At 42.8% G+C, this 15,762-nt stretch overlaps 1 protein-coding gene across 6 annotated transcripts in view; it reads right to left on the reverse strand.

Moving 5' to 3' along the window:
- The window catches only part of PLCD4 (phospholipase C delta 4), a 52,482-nt gene that overhangs the window by 6,827 nt on the left and 29,893 nt on the right, over nucleotides 1-15,762 (reverse strand). For 2 of the 6 annotated variants that reach the window (XM_044303549.1, XM_044303550.1), the window contains exons 8-15: nucleotides 12,552-12,753; nucleotides 12,318-12,462; nucleotides 9,726-9,878; nucleotides 8,303-8,467; nucleotides 7,638-7,872; nucleotides 7,354-7,470; nucleotides 2,337-2,515; nucleotides 1,410-1,545 (exon numbers count right to left, since the gene is read on the reverse strand). In XM_044303549.1, the coding sequence (XP_044159484.1) occupies nucleotides 1,410-1,545; nucleotides 2,337-2,515; nucleotides 7,354-7,470; nucleotides 7,638-7,872; nucleotides 8,303-8,467; nucleotides 9,726-9,878; nucleotides 12,318-12,462; nucleotides 12,552-12,753 (1,332 nt within the window). The remainder of the gene's footprint in view (nucleotides 1-1,409; nucleotides 1,546-2,336; nucleotides 2,516-7,353; nucleotides 7,471-7,637; nucleotides 7,873-8,302; nucleotides 8,468-9,725; nucleotides 9,879-12,317; nucleotides 12,463-12,551; nucleotides 12,754-15,762) is intronic. The other 4 variants (XM_044303551.1, XM_044303553.1, XM_044303552.1 and 1 more) reach the window with 4 other exon arrangements.

Consider the following 15,762-nt stretch of genomic DNA (forward strand, 5'->3'; position numbering starts at 1 on the left):
TGTAGTCTGATCTTGCAGTCAGGTGTTCCTCCTCTGGATTAACCGTTTATGGTCTGCGTTTACTGTGTATGTCTTTTCCTGTTTTTGACCCTTTTTTGTTTTCGTACCTTCCTGGTCGTCCTGGCAGGTCGGCTACTTGTGTGCCCGCACCAGTATTCCACTATCAGCCCCGCAGACGTATCCAGGGTCTCTAGCAGCCAAGTCTTGCAGCGGGCTCTGGTGAATACTTAGGGGTAGCTGGGTAGCTTTCATACTGCAAGGAGTGGTTTTGGAAGGGTGGCAGCAGCTTTGGGGTTCACTGACAGTGATGGCCAGTTCGCAGTGTTCGCCAACGAACACATGCGGGCTGCCATCTTGACTCACAAGTCTGGCGATGCACAGGTAAGCCCTGTGCCGCGAGCCGGTCTGAAATCAAATGCGGTCACCAGGAGCAGGCAGTTCCGAGAACAGGGGGCCTTCTTCGGGCTGTTCCCGATACTGCCTGCTCCCGGTGACCGCATTTGTTTCAGACCCACTCCCGGCACAGGCACAGGTAAGGGCTTACCTGTGCATCGCCGGACTTGTGAGTCAAGATGGCATCCCGCATGTGTTTGCTGGGGAACACTGCGAACTGGCCATCACTGTTCACTGACTGTGGTCCAGACTGTGACTTTACTACGTCCTAACAGACAGTAAAACAGGGCAGTTAGAAGACACTATAGCATGACCGCAGGGTCTGACTACAAAGGCTGTGCATGTAGTCTGTTACCATGGAGACACGGGATGAGATTTTTTTTATCAAGTATCCGTGACAAGATGCTCAAGTTATTTTCTCCTAGAAATGGTGCTTGGAGTACGACCACACAGCGCGGTCATTCTACAGTTAAGAACCGCAGCATCTCATTTCCCAAGTTGTGGTAACTGCACCAGTCGTCCATAAAACATGCCCGCCTGGTTGCAGCAGCAACAGTCCATAAACAAACGCAGACAAAAAAAAATGCACCATAAAAGCAGGATTAGACATGTAGTAATCACATGCGGTAAGTGGTCGCATTCCTTAACCGCAGTATGACCATGGCACGACCGCACCTTGTGTTCGTACCCTTAGGGCTCTTTCAGACAAGTGTTTCCTGTGTGGGAATCGTGCTTAGTGTATAAGTGTGATTTCCCGGTATGAATGCTGCTCGGAGTGGGCGGCATTGTACTGATTTATAATGCTGTGTGTCTCTGCATGACCTCACTGCTACAGAATCATACTGAAATAACGCTGTCAGTATACGCTCGTCTGAAAGAGCCCTTACACTGCCAGGCCATGTGTCAGATCTTAGACCTCTGATGTGTATGGGCTTTTGCTTTGTGGAACACCAAGTAATAATACCTCAGTACCTGCTGTCCATGGTGTAAAGATAACAGGATGTCCTACAACTTACCATTATTCTCTATGTACTTGGTCTCCTGCCTTGATTGGTCAATGGGAACCCCAAATATTTCCACTCGAACCAGAGGATCTATGATGGAGCGCTCTTTACTGTTCTCATCCTTGGGCAGTTGCTGAGCGCTGATCACCTACACAATATATAACACCGCAATAAGTCTACAATGTGAGCAAGGGGGATATAGAGAATATAATATGGACCATGCGGGCATCTCCTGTGTATAATTATATATGTACAGCTGGTATAACCTGGGCATCTCCTGTGTATAATTATATATGTACAGCTGGTATAAGTTATACATCTTCTTGTATATAGTGATATGGACCATGCTGGTACAACCTGGGTATCCCCTGTATATAATTATATATGTACAGCTGGTATAAGTTATACATCTTCTTGTATATAGTGAGGTGGAGCATGCTGGTATAACCTGGGTATCCCCTGTATATAATTATATATGTACAGCTGGTATAAGTTATACATCTTCTTGTATATAGTGATATGGACCATGCTGGTATAACCTGGGCATCTCCTGTATATAATTATATATGTACAGCTGGTATAAGTTATACATCTTCTGTATATAGTGATATGGAGCATGCTGGTATAACCTGGGTATCTCCTGTATATAATTATATATGTACAGCTGGTATAAGTTATACATCTTCTTGTATATAGTGATATGGAGCATGCTGGTATAACCTGGGTATCTGCTATATATAATTATATATGTACAGCTGGTATAAGTTATACATCTTCTTGTATATAGTGATATGGACCATGCTGGTATAACCTGGGTATCTGCTATATATAATTATATATGTACAGCTGGCATAAGTTATACATATGTTATATAGTGTAATGAGCTATGCTGGTTCACTGGAATAATACACCCCCTGAATAATTTGGCATTTATATTACCTGTATGGATAGGTTGACAGGAAAGTAGCCTGCAGTGTCTTGTGGCAAATCAGGGTTAAAATTGGTATCCACATGTCTCATGAACAAAGGTTTCAGAACATAACCGCAACGTCCGTTTTGTTGAAAAAGTCCATCGTTAAGATCCATCTCTACTCCTGCTGTCTGGAAATTGAGGGCCACTGAGAAGTAAAAGCAGAGAACAGGAAGGGTTATTAGTGCTGAGAGTCTATTACTACCCTGCAATCAACATGACAGTTCATAACTGCGCTGCAATGTCTCCCGTTCAGTTGAAGAGTGCAAATATGTATTCTTATAAATAGGAGCAGTATTATAGTAGTTATAGTCTTGTACACAGTAGGCAGTATTATAGTAGTTATATTCTTATACATAGGAGGCAGTATTATAGTAGTTATATTCCTGTACATAGGAGCAGTATTATAGTAGTTATATTCTTGTACATAGGAGCAGTATTATAGTAGTTATATTCTTGTACATAGGAGGCAGTATTATAGTAGTTATATTCTTGTACATAGGAGCAGTATTATAGTAGTTATATTCTTTTACATAGGAGCAGTATTATAGTAGTTATATTCTTGTACATAGGAGCAGTATTATAGTAGTTATATTCTTGTACATAGGAGCAGTATTATAGTAGTTATATTCTTGTACATAGGAGCAGTATTATAGTAGTTATATTCTTGTACATAGGAGCAGTATTATAGTAGTTATATTCTTGTACGTAGGAGCAGTATTATAGTAGTTATATTCTTGTACGTAGGAGCAGTATTATAGTAGTTATATTCTTGTACATAGGAGCAGTATTATAGTAGTTATATTCTTGTACATAGGAGCAGTATTATAGTAGTTATATTCTTGTACATAGGAGCAGTATTATAGTAGTTATATACTTGTACATAGGAGGCAGTATTATAGTAGTTATATTCTTGTACATAGGAGGCAGTATTATAGTAGTTATATTCTTGTATATAGGAGCAGTATTATAGTAGTTATATTCTTGTACATAGGAGCAGTATTATAGTAGTTATATTCTTGTACATAGGAGCAGTATTATAGTAGTTATATTATTGTATATGGGAGGCAATATTATAGTAGTTTTTTTTGTCTGTACATGGGGGAGGAGGGGCAGTATCATATCAGTAATTTTCTTATACATAGCAGGGCTGTATTATAGTAACATAATAACATAGTTTATAAGGCCAAAAAAAGACATCTGCCCATCCAGTTCGGCCTGTCATCCTGCAAGTTGATCCAGAGGAAGGAAAAAAAAAACTGTGAGGTAGAAGCCAATTTTCCCCACTTAAGGGGAAAAAAATCCTTCTTGACTCCAATCAGGCATCAGAATAACTCCCTGGATCAGCGACCCCTCTCTAGTAGCTATAGCCTGTAATATTATTACACTCCAGAAATACATCCAGGCCCCTCTTAGACTCTTTTATTGTACTCACCATCACCACCTCCTCAGGCAGAGAGCTCCATAGTCTCACTGCTCTTACCGTAAAGAATCCTCTTCTATGTTTGTGTACAAACCTTCTTTCCTCCAGACGCAGAGGATGTCCCCTCGTCACAGTCCTGGGGATAAATAGATGATGGGAGTGATCTCTGTACTGACCCCTGATATATTTATACATAGTAATTACATCTCCTCTCAGTCATCTTTTTTCTAAAGTGAATAACCCTAATTTTGATAATCTTTCAGAGTACTCTAGTCCCCCCCCCCCCCCTCCAGTTATTACTTTAGTTGCCCTCCTCTGGACCCTCTCCAGCTCTGCTATGTCTGCCTTGTTCACAGGAGCCCAGAACTGTACACAGTACTCCATGTGTGGTCTGACTAGTGATGTGTAAAGTGGTAGGACTATGTTCTCATCACCGACATCTATGCCCCTTTTGATGCAACCCATTATCTTATTGGCCTTGGCAGCAGCTGCCTGACACTGGTTTCTACAGTTTAGTTTGCTTTTCACTAAAATTCCTAGGTCCTTTTCCATGTCATTGTTACCCAGTGTTTTAGTATGTACTTAGTATGTACGGGTGACTTGTATTATTCCTTCCCATGTGGATAACCCTTCATTTGTCAGTGTTAAACCTCATCTGTAGCAGTATACTGTCCTCTTCCGTGTCAATTACTTTACACAGTTTAGTGTCATCTGCAAAAATTGATATTTTACTGTGCAAGCCTTCTACAAGATCATTAATAATATATTGAAGAGAATAGGGCCAAATACTGACCCCTGAGGTACTCCACTAGTGACAGTGGCCCCTCCAGTACTGACCCCTGAGGTACCCCGCTAGTGACAGTGACCCAATCTGAGTGTGTACCGTTAATAACTGTTGTGCTTTTTCATAAGTTTAAACAGTTATACTTACTTATTTTAGTTATAATGGGTATTCATTGCCTTTAAGAGCAATGTTGATTTATATTCACTGTTTTGTATGAAGTTTCATGTAGGCCAAAGTAAGTCCATGAGAAGATTACTGTGCTGTTCGAAAGCTACTGTTATTGTAACAATATATTATACATTTAGAAAGTTAGAAGATACACCGCACCTGCAGATTCTGAGGCTTCATTGTTTTTCCTATCTGAACATGAATTCTACAGTGTGAGAATGGTCTAGATGTTCCTCAAAGTATATATTCATGTATCAAAGTTTGTCCCTCAGCCCTGAGACAAGGCCCCAGATGTCAGAGGTGTGAAGTGTTGAAAATATTAGGCATGTATGAGTTAACCCTTAATGGTATGATGCTTGTTGCTTATAAAACAGTGCCACCTAGATATAAGCGGTTAATACTACATCAGTAGCAAAAGTGCATTCTGGGTAGTATTATGACGCCATGCTCCTTATCCATGCACACACCCCTCCAACAATGATTGGAAAGTTCCAAACTCGGAGGGCATGTTTATCTGATAAGTTTTGGGTTAAGAAACCAGTTACCAGAAAGAAAAGGGGAAAAGGAAAAGAGGGAGAAAAAGAAAAAAAAGAGAAACAAACATTTGGATTATAGATCTCTGGAAAATCATTTGGATTATCGGGAAAAACTCTTGAGAGCTGGCTGCCCCAAGACTCTGCACATCACTTGACCCTTGGGTAATGTATATTTTGTTTTATGTAGTATTGATCTAAATTAATTGGCTTGATACTTAGCCAGATACCCGCTCACTTGCGGACGTGTAACGTTAGTTGCTACATCAGTATTTTCTCTGATTTCAGTTACGATGCATATAACTGAAAGAAGGGGATAATATTGGAGAAACTCTTTGTTGGGAATCTTTGAATTCCCTAGTTTAATATCAAGCCAATAATTTATAAGTTTTGTTGCAATACTACCATTATCTGAAAGATTGGTCATTATTTTTGGCGGAGCAAGGGCTCGTATCTGTCATCTTCTTGATTGAGTTTTCCGCATAATCCATTGATTGTATATTTCTCACAAAATTTAAAGCTGTATTGCATCATATTCTTGTGTTGGTTGAGTAGTGTTTTGGTGGTATCATATAGTGGTGAATTCTGGGTACTGCATATCATTGTATATTATTGAAATTTATGTTGATTCATTTTTGTTTGTATTATAACCTATTGCATAATAAACCATTTATATTTTTGCATAGACGCTTGTATCCTGTTTTGCTGATTGCACAAAATAATCAGGTTCTCGATTGAACTCTTTATATTTATATAAAGCATTTGCTTTATATACCCGACATAACCACCCTCTGTTTTCTATCACTGAGACAGTTACTTACCCACATACAGACGTTTTCCCCCAGTCCGAGCATTCTCATTTATATACTAACCTTTTATGTGGTTCAGTGTCAAATGTTTTGGAGAAGTCCAGATACACGACATCCATTGATTCGCCGCTGTCAAGTCTAGAACTTATCTCCTCATAGAAACTGATTAAATTAGTTATACATGATTGATCCCTCATGAAGCCATGCTGATATGGCGTTATTTGCCTATTTTCATTGACGTACTCCAAGATAGCATCTTATAGAAAACCTTCAAACAGTTTACCCACGACGGATGTAAAACTTACCGGCCTATAGTTTCCGGGCTCTGTTTTTGGACCCTTTTTTAATATTGGCACCACATTAGCTATGCGCCAATCCTGTGGGACATTCCCTATCAGTATAGAGTCCGCAAATTTTAGAAATAAGGGTCTGGCTATGACATTACTTAAATCTCTTAGGATACGGGGGTGTATGCCATCTGGTCCTGGTGATTTGTCTATTTAAATCTTTTTAAGTCGCTGTTGTACTTCTTCTGTGGGTCAGACAGGACACTTTTAATGGGGAATTTACTTTTACATTCTGCATTTCATCTGACAGTTTATTTTCTTCAGTGAATACAGTGGAGAAAAAAATATTTAATAGCGTTGCTTTCTTTTCATCACTTTCTGTAACTCCCCCCTCATTACTCTGTAGAGGGCTGACACCTTCAGATTTATACTATTTACTATTTATATAACTGAAGAACATTTTAGGGTTAGTTTTGCTCTCTTTGGCAATTAATCTCTCGATCTCTAGTTTTGCTGCTTTTATTTGATTTTTACATATTCTATTTTTTTCCTTACAGTTTTTCAGTGCTTCCTCGCCCCCTCCTGTTTTAGGGATTTAAATGCTTTCTTTTTGTCATTTATTGCTTTCTTTACAGTTCTATTTATCCACACTGGTGTTTTCTTGTTCCTTAACCTTTTATTCCCATAAGGTATGTACCTCTCACAATTAGATTTTAGGATGCTTTTAAAAATATTCCATTTTGTGACTGTATTTTTTATTTTTGAGGACTTTGTCCCAGTTAGTTAGGCCTATGGCCTCTCTTAGTTGGCTAAATTTAGCTTTTTTGAAGTTTGGTATTTTTGTTCCTCCCTGAAGAAACACTCTTTTGAATGATAATTGGAAGGTTATTACTTTATGGTCGCTATTTCCCAGTATTGCATTTGGGGTAAATTTGCATACACAATCTGAGTAGACTCAGAAAATCCTTGAATAAAACTTTACCCATTTGACATCCCACATTCCACATGTCTTGGGGGTTGTAATTTGAGGAGTCTGTCCGAAGACCTGTGGGGTAAACTCGCGTCAGTTGCCAGGCGTTGTGTCGGACAAATTCATTCCCTAAAAGAAAACAAGAGTCCCAAAATACAAAGGCTGAAACTTCTATAAATTCACAGATAGATGACAAAAGATAACCTATTGCGGTTTTGCCACAGTGGGCAGCACCATGTGAATCCAGGCTAAGTCATAAGCCGGGAGTATTCTCCTCAGGGTGGCACTAGAAATACCTTCAGCTGATACAACTATCCAATGCAAGTTCTTAGGAGCCTTTGGATTATAAATCCTATCATCCATTGAAAGGTCACCTGGTTCTTTCACAAGTTTCCGGGCTTTATACTCTGTGAAGGAAGACATTTCATATAGCTTGTACTGAATCCTAGAATGCTTGAAGCTCTCGAAGGGGACGCTTTTACAGTAGATAATGCAGTCGGATAATTCCTGAGAGAGGCGATCCTTGGACTTCTGACAAAAAATTATAACATTTAAATTGGCAGTTGTCAACGTTATATGGAATAGCTGAAAATGCACTTAAATCTAAATGAAGTTCTGTTTATAAAACCCATTTTCATAAAGTCTAATAGGGAATTTTGAGTTAGTTGAAGGGTCTGCTGTTCAGGATCCTCACCTCTTGGGCAGAGTGAAGAGCGGTTACAAAGGGCGTCTCTCCCCGGAGAACCCATCCTGTATTACACAGATTACCCACTGATATGAATAGACACAGTGTAGAGCTCCATGTCTCCTGTGGTGGCCCTACAGGAAACAGCTGGGAACAACCTCTTGTCAAGGGACCCTTCTAACAAGAGGGCTTTGTCTGAAGCTGAGAACCCCTTTTAGATGTTTATTGAAAGACCTTGTTAAACACCTCTAAAAAGATCAAGAACATAGAACCTGCCTTGGATCTCTTTTTATCTTCACCGCGGATGTTCTCCTCATCCACATCACCACCATCTTCTTCCTCTGAGATTTCTCCCATGTAAGATTCTTCAGAGGGTTCACCTAAACTGTCCTCCAACCTCCCAATCTTCTTGCCTTTTATGAGGATTTTTCCTCGTAATTCCTGAGTATGGGGCGGGGGGGGGGGGGGAGGGTATAGAGTACAGTGAGAATATGAAGAGTAGGGGAGAGTATGGGGAAAGTATTAGGGTATGACCAGAATATAGGAGGAATATTGTAAAGGTTGAGTGGGGAGCGTTAGGAGAATTTAGAGAACGTAGAGGAATCGTATGAGGATAGTATAGAGAGTTGAAGGGAGAGCTTACAGGGAGAGTATGACGAGTAGGGAAGGGTATGGGGAAAGTATTAGAGTTGGTGTGAGAGTATGGAGAAAGTTGGGAGTATGGGGAAAGTGTTAAGAGTATGAACAGAGTAAGGGAAGAGTATTGGGAGAGTTGAGGGGGTGTTATGGAGTGTAATAGGGGGTGAGTGTGTACAGAGTATAGGGGGAAATGGGGATAATAGAGGAAGAGTATGGAGAAAGTTGGGGGAATGAGTACAGGGAGAGTATGGAGAAAGTTGTGTGGAGTTTGGAGACCGAGTCAGTAGTGGGGGGGGGGGGGGAGTAAGGGAAGTGTAGGAGAAGAGTGTGTTAGTACAGTACATCCTTGTTTGCAGAGGTGAAGCTTCTGGAACTCAGTGCATAATCTGTATAAAGGACCCCAACCATGCACGGGTCATTTGGGCTCTCTCGGGTGAGCATTATATATCACCAAGACATCTTTCCATCCTCTGGAAATAAGCAATAAAGCTTCCCATTCAATGACTGCAAGCTAAGATCTTTAGTATCATTAGTAAATGATGCACAAATAATATTAGAAGGTTGCATATGTGTTTGGCTTCATTTGTGGAATATCCCTTTAATTATCTCATAAAACCTGTAGACTTTTGCAAACATGTTGCATATTAGTCCAGTCCATCTAAAATAAAACATGTAGCTTTATAAATAAATAAAAATCATTCCCATTGTGTGTTTTCCATGTATGCAGACCAACACGTTTCCATGGTTACAGACTACAAACAACCCCTGTGTAGTCAGATCCTGCATGCTTATATCACTGCAATCCTTCTGCTTCCTCTTGTTAACCTACATACCGTCGAGGACTAACACACCACTGCTGGATCAGACTACCATGGAGACACATAGATATGCCTAGGAGCTGTATACAAAAAACGGTAGGGGATTTATTTTTATTTTTTTATGAATCCTAAATTTTTGCCTCTAGAATCGTTGGAGCAATAAAAAAAAAAAAGACTGCAGAAGCCTACATCCCGTCTCCATGGGGCAGCCGGCCTCTACAAGGGTTGTCTTGCCCTCTTACCTCAGGAGAGGGTAATTGCACTGGAATCCGTCCGTCCAGCGTGCTGACCACCAGCTTTTCTCCCAGAATGCTTTTCAGGTGTTGCGCCATAGTGTCTTGCTGCTCCACGCTGCAGTGGTTCTCCAAAGACAGAATGACCGGGTAGTCGGATACCTGTGGACAGCGCCAAAAATCCAGAGTCACGTGCCCCCCGTCTTCTTGCAGCGGTGTGCCCGCGGCAGATTGTTTTTCACCACCTGCTCATTTACTGTATCTCACTTTTAAGGAAGCGATGCAATATTTATAAGATGACATATTAGCTTTCTTTCTTCAGAGCGGCGGTGTAGCAGATAAGCGGTAATGACACTGGCGGAGGACGCCCTGTGTCTGGGGCAGGGACGCCTGGCACCCGTCCCGGGATATCACCGATAAAGTAGCGGTCACCCAACGTACACGTCTGACTGGACTCCTGCATCATCTACCTAAGGCCCCAGCAAAATCGGACCCGAAAGAATTACGCTTTTCCCCACTTATATCTGTTTCTGGGAAAGCTGAGTGCCAGTCAGTATGGCTGCCATTGTCACCTACTACAGTTATCACCCAGACTTCTGAATGGCAGCTCTATTTATGCAGCACTGTAACTGGGCGTTCAGGGGTCTGGGCGAGCTCGGCGACATTGTTTGCCAATGGTCTCAAACTTAGGGCTCGTTCACATGACCGTATGGCTTTTTCAGTGTTTTGCGGGCCGTTTTTAACAAATTCGTTAGCCCTTAGGGCTCATGCACAAACTTATTTTCTTTCCGTGTCCGTTCAGTTTTTTTTGTGGACCGTATACGGAACCATTCATTTCTATGGGTCCGCAAAAAAAAAATGGAAGGTACTCCATGTGCATTCCGTTTCTGTATGTCCATGTTTCCGTTCCGCAAAAATATAGAACATGTCCTATTATTGTCCGCATTACGGACAAGGACAGGACTGTTCTATTAGGGGCCAGCTGTTCCGTTCCGCAAAACACGGAATGCACACGGACGTCATCCATATTTTTTGTGCATCCGTTTTTTGCGGACCGCAAAATACATACGGTCGTGTGCATGAGGCCTTAGGCCTCTTTCACACGACCGTTTTTTGCGTTCCGTATATGGAACCATTAATTTCAATGGTTCCGCAAAAAAAATGAATGTACTCCGTATGCATTCTGTATTTCCGTTTTTCCGTTCCGTTGAAAGATAGAACATGTCCTATTATTGCCCGCAAATCACGTTCCGTGGCTCCATTCGAGTCAATGGGTCCGCATATCTTCTGTATCCGTTTTTGCGGAACCATCTATTGAAAATGTTATGCCCAGCCCCATTTTTTCTATGTAATTACTGTAAACTGTAGATGCCATACAGAAAAACTGAACGGAAACAAAAAACGGAACAACGGATCCGTGGAAAATGGACCGCAAAACACTGAAAAAGCCAAATGGTCGTGTGAAAAGGCCTTAGTGAGACAGTCCTGGAAAATTCGGACTGCGAATGGGTGGGGCTTATGTAAAGCCCACCCATAAGCGGGTATTCCTGACATAGTTTCAGCATGTCGGTGGTGTTTGCGTCACCAAGCTTATTAGAAGCAGATATAATCATAAAGGGCGGCTACATTTTACAAAGAGACTCTCTGGGCCACGTGACCTGTATGAATTACTTATGGATTTCAATATCTCTGTTTGCTGTCATTCCCAGTATTTAAAAACAAAAAAAACCAGTCCAGGTCACGTGATGGATGCACAGGTGCCCGGCTCATTACAAGACAGAACTCTGATGACTGGACTGTAACGAGCGGTGCACCTGTGTGATCAATCGCATGACCAGGAGAGGAGGTAGATGGGGACCGTTATTATGGAAGGACAGCAAGCAGAGATCTTGAAAAAACACAAAAACTGCAGACTTTACTGTGTAAACTATCACCAAGCAAAGAAAAGTGCACGCTGCCCAAAACGAATACCCCTCACAGCTGAGGGTTTGTTACAATGGTATCTAACATAGACAATAATCTAAATACAACAAGAAGACAAATCTCTCATCTCGGTCCTGTACACATTACCTGCCTCCTCAGCCATGTAAACAGAATGAAGGGGCCACAGAGCTAATTTAGGGCAGAGTCCCCTCTCTTTCTGCAGCATGGTCTTCCTTAAAGGGGTTGGCCCATCTCACACATGGCTAAGATATGCCACCAATGTCAGATAGCTGTGGGTGCTATCTGTACAGTGAAGGCGAGCGCGCCACCATGCATGGCCACCTCTTGCTTGGAAGTAATATAGAAGTAAATAGCAAGCCCGCTATGCGCGGTGATGCGCTCCCCTTCCCTGTAAGGTCCCGCTTCTAGAGATAGCGGTGTGTCCCACGGGTGGTCTCTGTACCTATCCCACATTGGCGGCACATCCTAGCGATTTGGGCCTGTGGGATTGCCTCTGTGCCGGGAAAACCTAGAAGGGGAATCCGGACTAAATAAACCCTTTAAGGCTCCATTCACACGTCCGTGGAATGGGTCCTCATCCGTTCCGGAATATCCGGACCCATTCATTCTCTATGGGGCAGAAGTCAATGCACATTTCTCGTCTTATCAGCTACACACCCTGAATGCATACTTGTTGATGGCTGATATAACATCTTTGAAGAAGATTTTGGAGGTAAAGGTGTGGCCGTGATATACAATGGGTTCTCCATTGGGGCCATCCCAGGTGTCCACCTCGACGCACCGACAGCCCCTTTTTAATGCCCTGCATGGGATGAAACGAGTCTAGAATTAGTCCAGAGAAGGTCTCGCCCCACCGGCTGTTCACGGATGATGGACTCATGATGCTCTCACCTGATATAACCTTCCACGCTGCTCTGCCCCAGTAGCTGGTCCTCTATCAGGTAGGTGTTGTGGGAGGACGAGATGAAATAACGGCACAGCGGCTGCGTCATGTCCTGGTACGGAGGTTGATGGCTCATGTTGAAGATGGATCCCGCCGCAGAGCACAAGTAGATCAGGAAGCCGTCAATACTCAGAGCGTGAAGCTTTTTTGCTACAAGGCAGAGAAATAAATGAATTATAAGGATTGACCTGCTTAAAAAAACACCCCTGCCCTGTCCTGCAATCTACAGGTGCGAATAGACGCTGTGCAATGCTTCATTTGTCCTGTGGTGGCGCTGCTGGAAGACTAAAAATTTAAGGCTGTATTAGGGCTCATGCCCTGTGTGCAGCCAAGCCTGTATTGCACTGAATGGGTCCGCAAACCGCGAGGTACGGAGCGCTTCTGTGGGATCGCGGTCTGTGTCTCTGCACCGCAAAGAAATAGAACATGTTCTATTTTGAATCTTGCGAATCTCGAAACCATTCACGTAAATAGGTCCAACCACGCGGCCGGTACCCATGTATTGCAGACCGCTATTTGCTATTTGTGTGTATGAGCCCTTAGCCAGCCCGCTTCTGTAGGTGATTTTGGGAAGTAAACGTTCCTTCCCGGCAATCGCCTGCTCACTAGCGGAGGTGACCTCTGCTATTACATGCGGCGATCTCCTCCACAGTATAGGGAGGAGAGAGCGTTATACCATCGCTCTTCCCCATACTCAATCATTGACAGGCAGCAGATCGTGATTAGACAGCAGGATCTGCCGCCTGCAAACGATTATTTTTAAACCAGTCAAAATATTTGTATTGCCTAATGAACGAGCAAACGTAATTGGCGGCAGTATTACACTGCCAGATGATCGCCAACGAGCGTTACGACGAATGCTCATTAGCAATCATCTGGCAGAAAATCCGCCCATCTAATACAGGCTTTACGGGCAGATTTCTGGCGAGCCCAACAGGGGGGAGTATTGTGATTTGCTTATCGTCAAGGGACCCTTCTCATATTAGGGATTGTCCAAATTGGAGAACCCCCTTTAAGACGAGAGCAAAGACCAGTAGTCTGAAACAAGCCAAGAAGAAGAACCTTTCATAATCTTAAGAGATAAAAGTCCCAAAGGGGAAGCAGTTGCTTCTGGAAGAGGGCAGTAGATCATACAGCTCCTCGGTTGAAACTTCCACTCTACTATCATTTTAACCCCCCCACCCACCCCATTTATCTAAAGAAGTGGTCTCCACTTGTAGCATTCCAACCGCTGCAAAACTAGACCTCCCAGGGCATGATGAGTGTTGTAGTTTTGCAACAGTTGCAACATCACAGGTTGGAGACCACAGATCTATAGGAAGGAATTCTATCGTAGACTGAGTTCTCAGACCATAGTCTTGTTGATATCCTGTAGATTGGAGAAGATTAAGATCTTTTGTGAGATCAATTGCCAACCAGAATTACACCTGGGAAGAAGGAACCAAAGCATCTAAAAAGTTTATTTTTGACGATGCAAGTCTCTGATCCAGTTCCCAATGATGGTAAGCATGGACAATTGTTGGCCAGCTAGTCTACCAAGACTATGAATATGGCCTTCAAAGACTAAGATCTGATTCAGACACAACCCGATTTCTGTGGTCATCAAGGAGGATCAAGTATTGAAAGAGGAGGCAGAACTGATCCACCATGTTTAGAGAGAAGGAAGCCCTCCCCCGAAAAAAACGGAATCCTGGACCAGCATGTTAAATTGCGAATACATGTGGATGATAGCAGGATGGAAGTTAGTTCTTCTAGTCATTCACTCTTCCAATTAAAGAGCGTTTCTGGTTTCAGATAAACTCTATAAATGAAAAGTTCTACGACTTCATGTTTTAGTTCCTCACCATTTACATGATGTATATGTTTTCTGCCAGTGAATGAGTTCATGCCTACAGTATTTACATTCAGTGACAGAAATCAGTGTACATACCAGATCCTGCACAGGAAGCGCATACAATTGTATCCAGTCTAGACAATGCCAGAAACAGCAGCAGCTTGTAGTGGAGCCCCCACAGGTCGTGGGCGATATTACAGCGATGGCTACTACCCACATTATAGTTCCGATTAGGCGCTTGTGATAGTCAAGCAGGCGTAACAGAACTCAAAGCAACTTTCATCAAGAGAGGCTCAAATACATAGTGGTTCTAAGTGAAGGCTACAAAGAGGTGCCAAAGAGATAAGGTCAACCATCTTCCTCCCAGTCAGTCCACCCTAAAATACTAGGAAATACAATTTAAATGCAGAAGGATATTAACCTAACTAAGGCTACTTTCACACTTGCGTTAAAGTTTTCCGGCATTGAGTTCAATCCTAGGGGCTCAATACCATTAAAAAAACGCTTTAGTTTTATCCCCATGCATTCTGAATGGAGAGCGATCCATTCAGAATGCATCAGGATGTCTTCAGTTCAGTCCCTCTTACGGTATTTGGCCGGAGAAAATACCGCAGCATGCTGCAATATTCCAGAATACTTGCCGGAATGCCGCATCCGGCATTAATTTCAATTGAAATGTTTTAATGCCGGATCCGGTACCAAGTGTTCCAGAAAAACGGATCCGGTTTCCCAGTCTGCGCATGCGCAGACCTTTGAGAATGTGAAAAAAAAAATACCAGATCCATTTTTCCGGATGACACCGGAGAGACTGATCCGATATTTCAATGCATTTGTCAGACGGATCCGCATCCAGATTCGGAAACAAATGATATCCGTTTGCATACAGATTTCCAGTTCCGGCAACGGCAATCCTCTAAGGCCTCTTTCACACTTGCGTTGTCCGGATCCGGCGTGTACTCCACTTGCCGGAATTACACGCCGGATCCGGAAAAACGCAAGAGTACTGAAAGCATTTGAAGATGGATCCGTCTTCAAAATGCATTCAGTGTTACTATGGCAGCCAGGACGCTATTAAAGTCCTGGTTGCCATAGTAGTAGTGGGGAGCGGGGGAGCGGTATACTTACCGTCCGTGCGGCTCCCGGGGCGCTCCAGAGTGACTTCAGAGCGCCCCATGCGCATGGATGACGTGCCATGCGATCACGTGATCCATGCGCGTGGGGCGCCCTGATGTCACTCTGGAGCGCCCCAGGAGCCGCACGGATGGTAAGTATGCTGCTCCCCCGCTCCCCACTACACTTTACCATGGCTGCCAGGACTTTAGCGT

This window comes from Bufo gargarizans, chromosome 8, assembly GCF_014858855.1.
Source record: "Bufo gargarizans isolate SCDJY-AF-19 chromosome 8, ASM1485885v1, whole genome shotgun sequence".
NCBI lineage: Eukaryota > Metazoa > Chordata > Amphibia > Anura > Bufonidae > Bufo > Bufo gargarizans.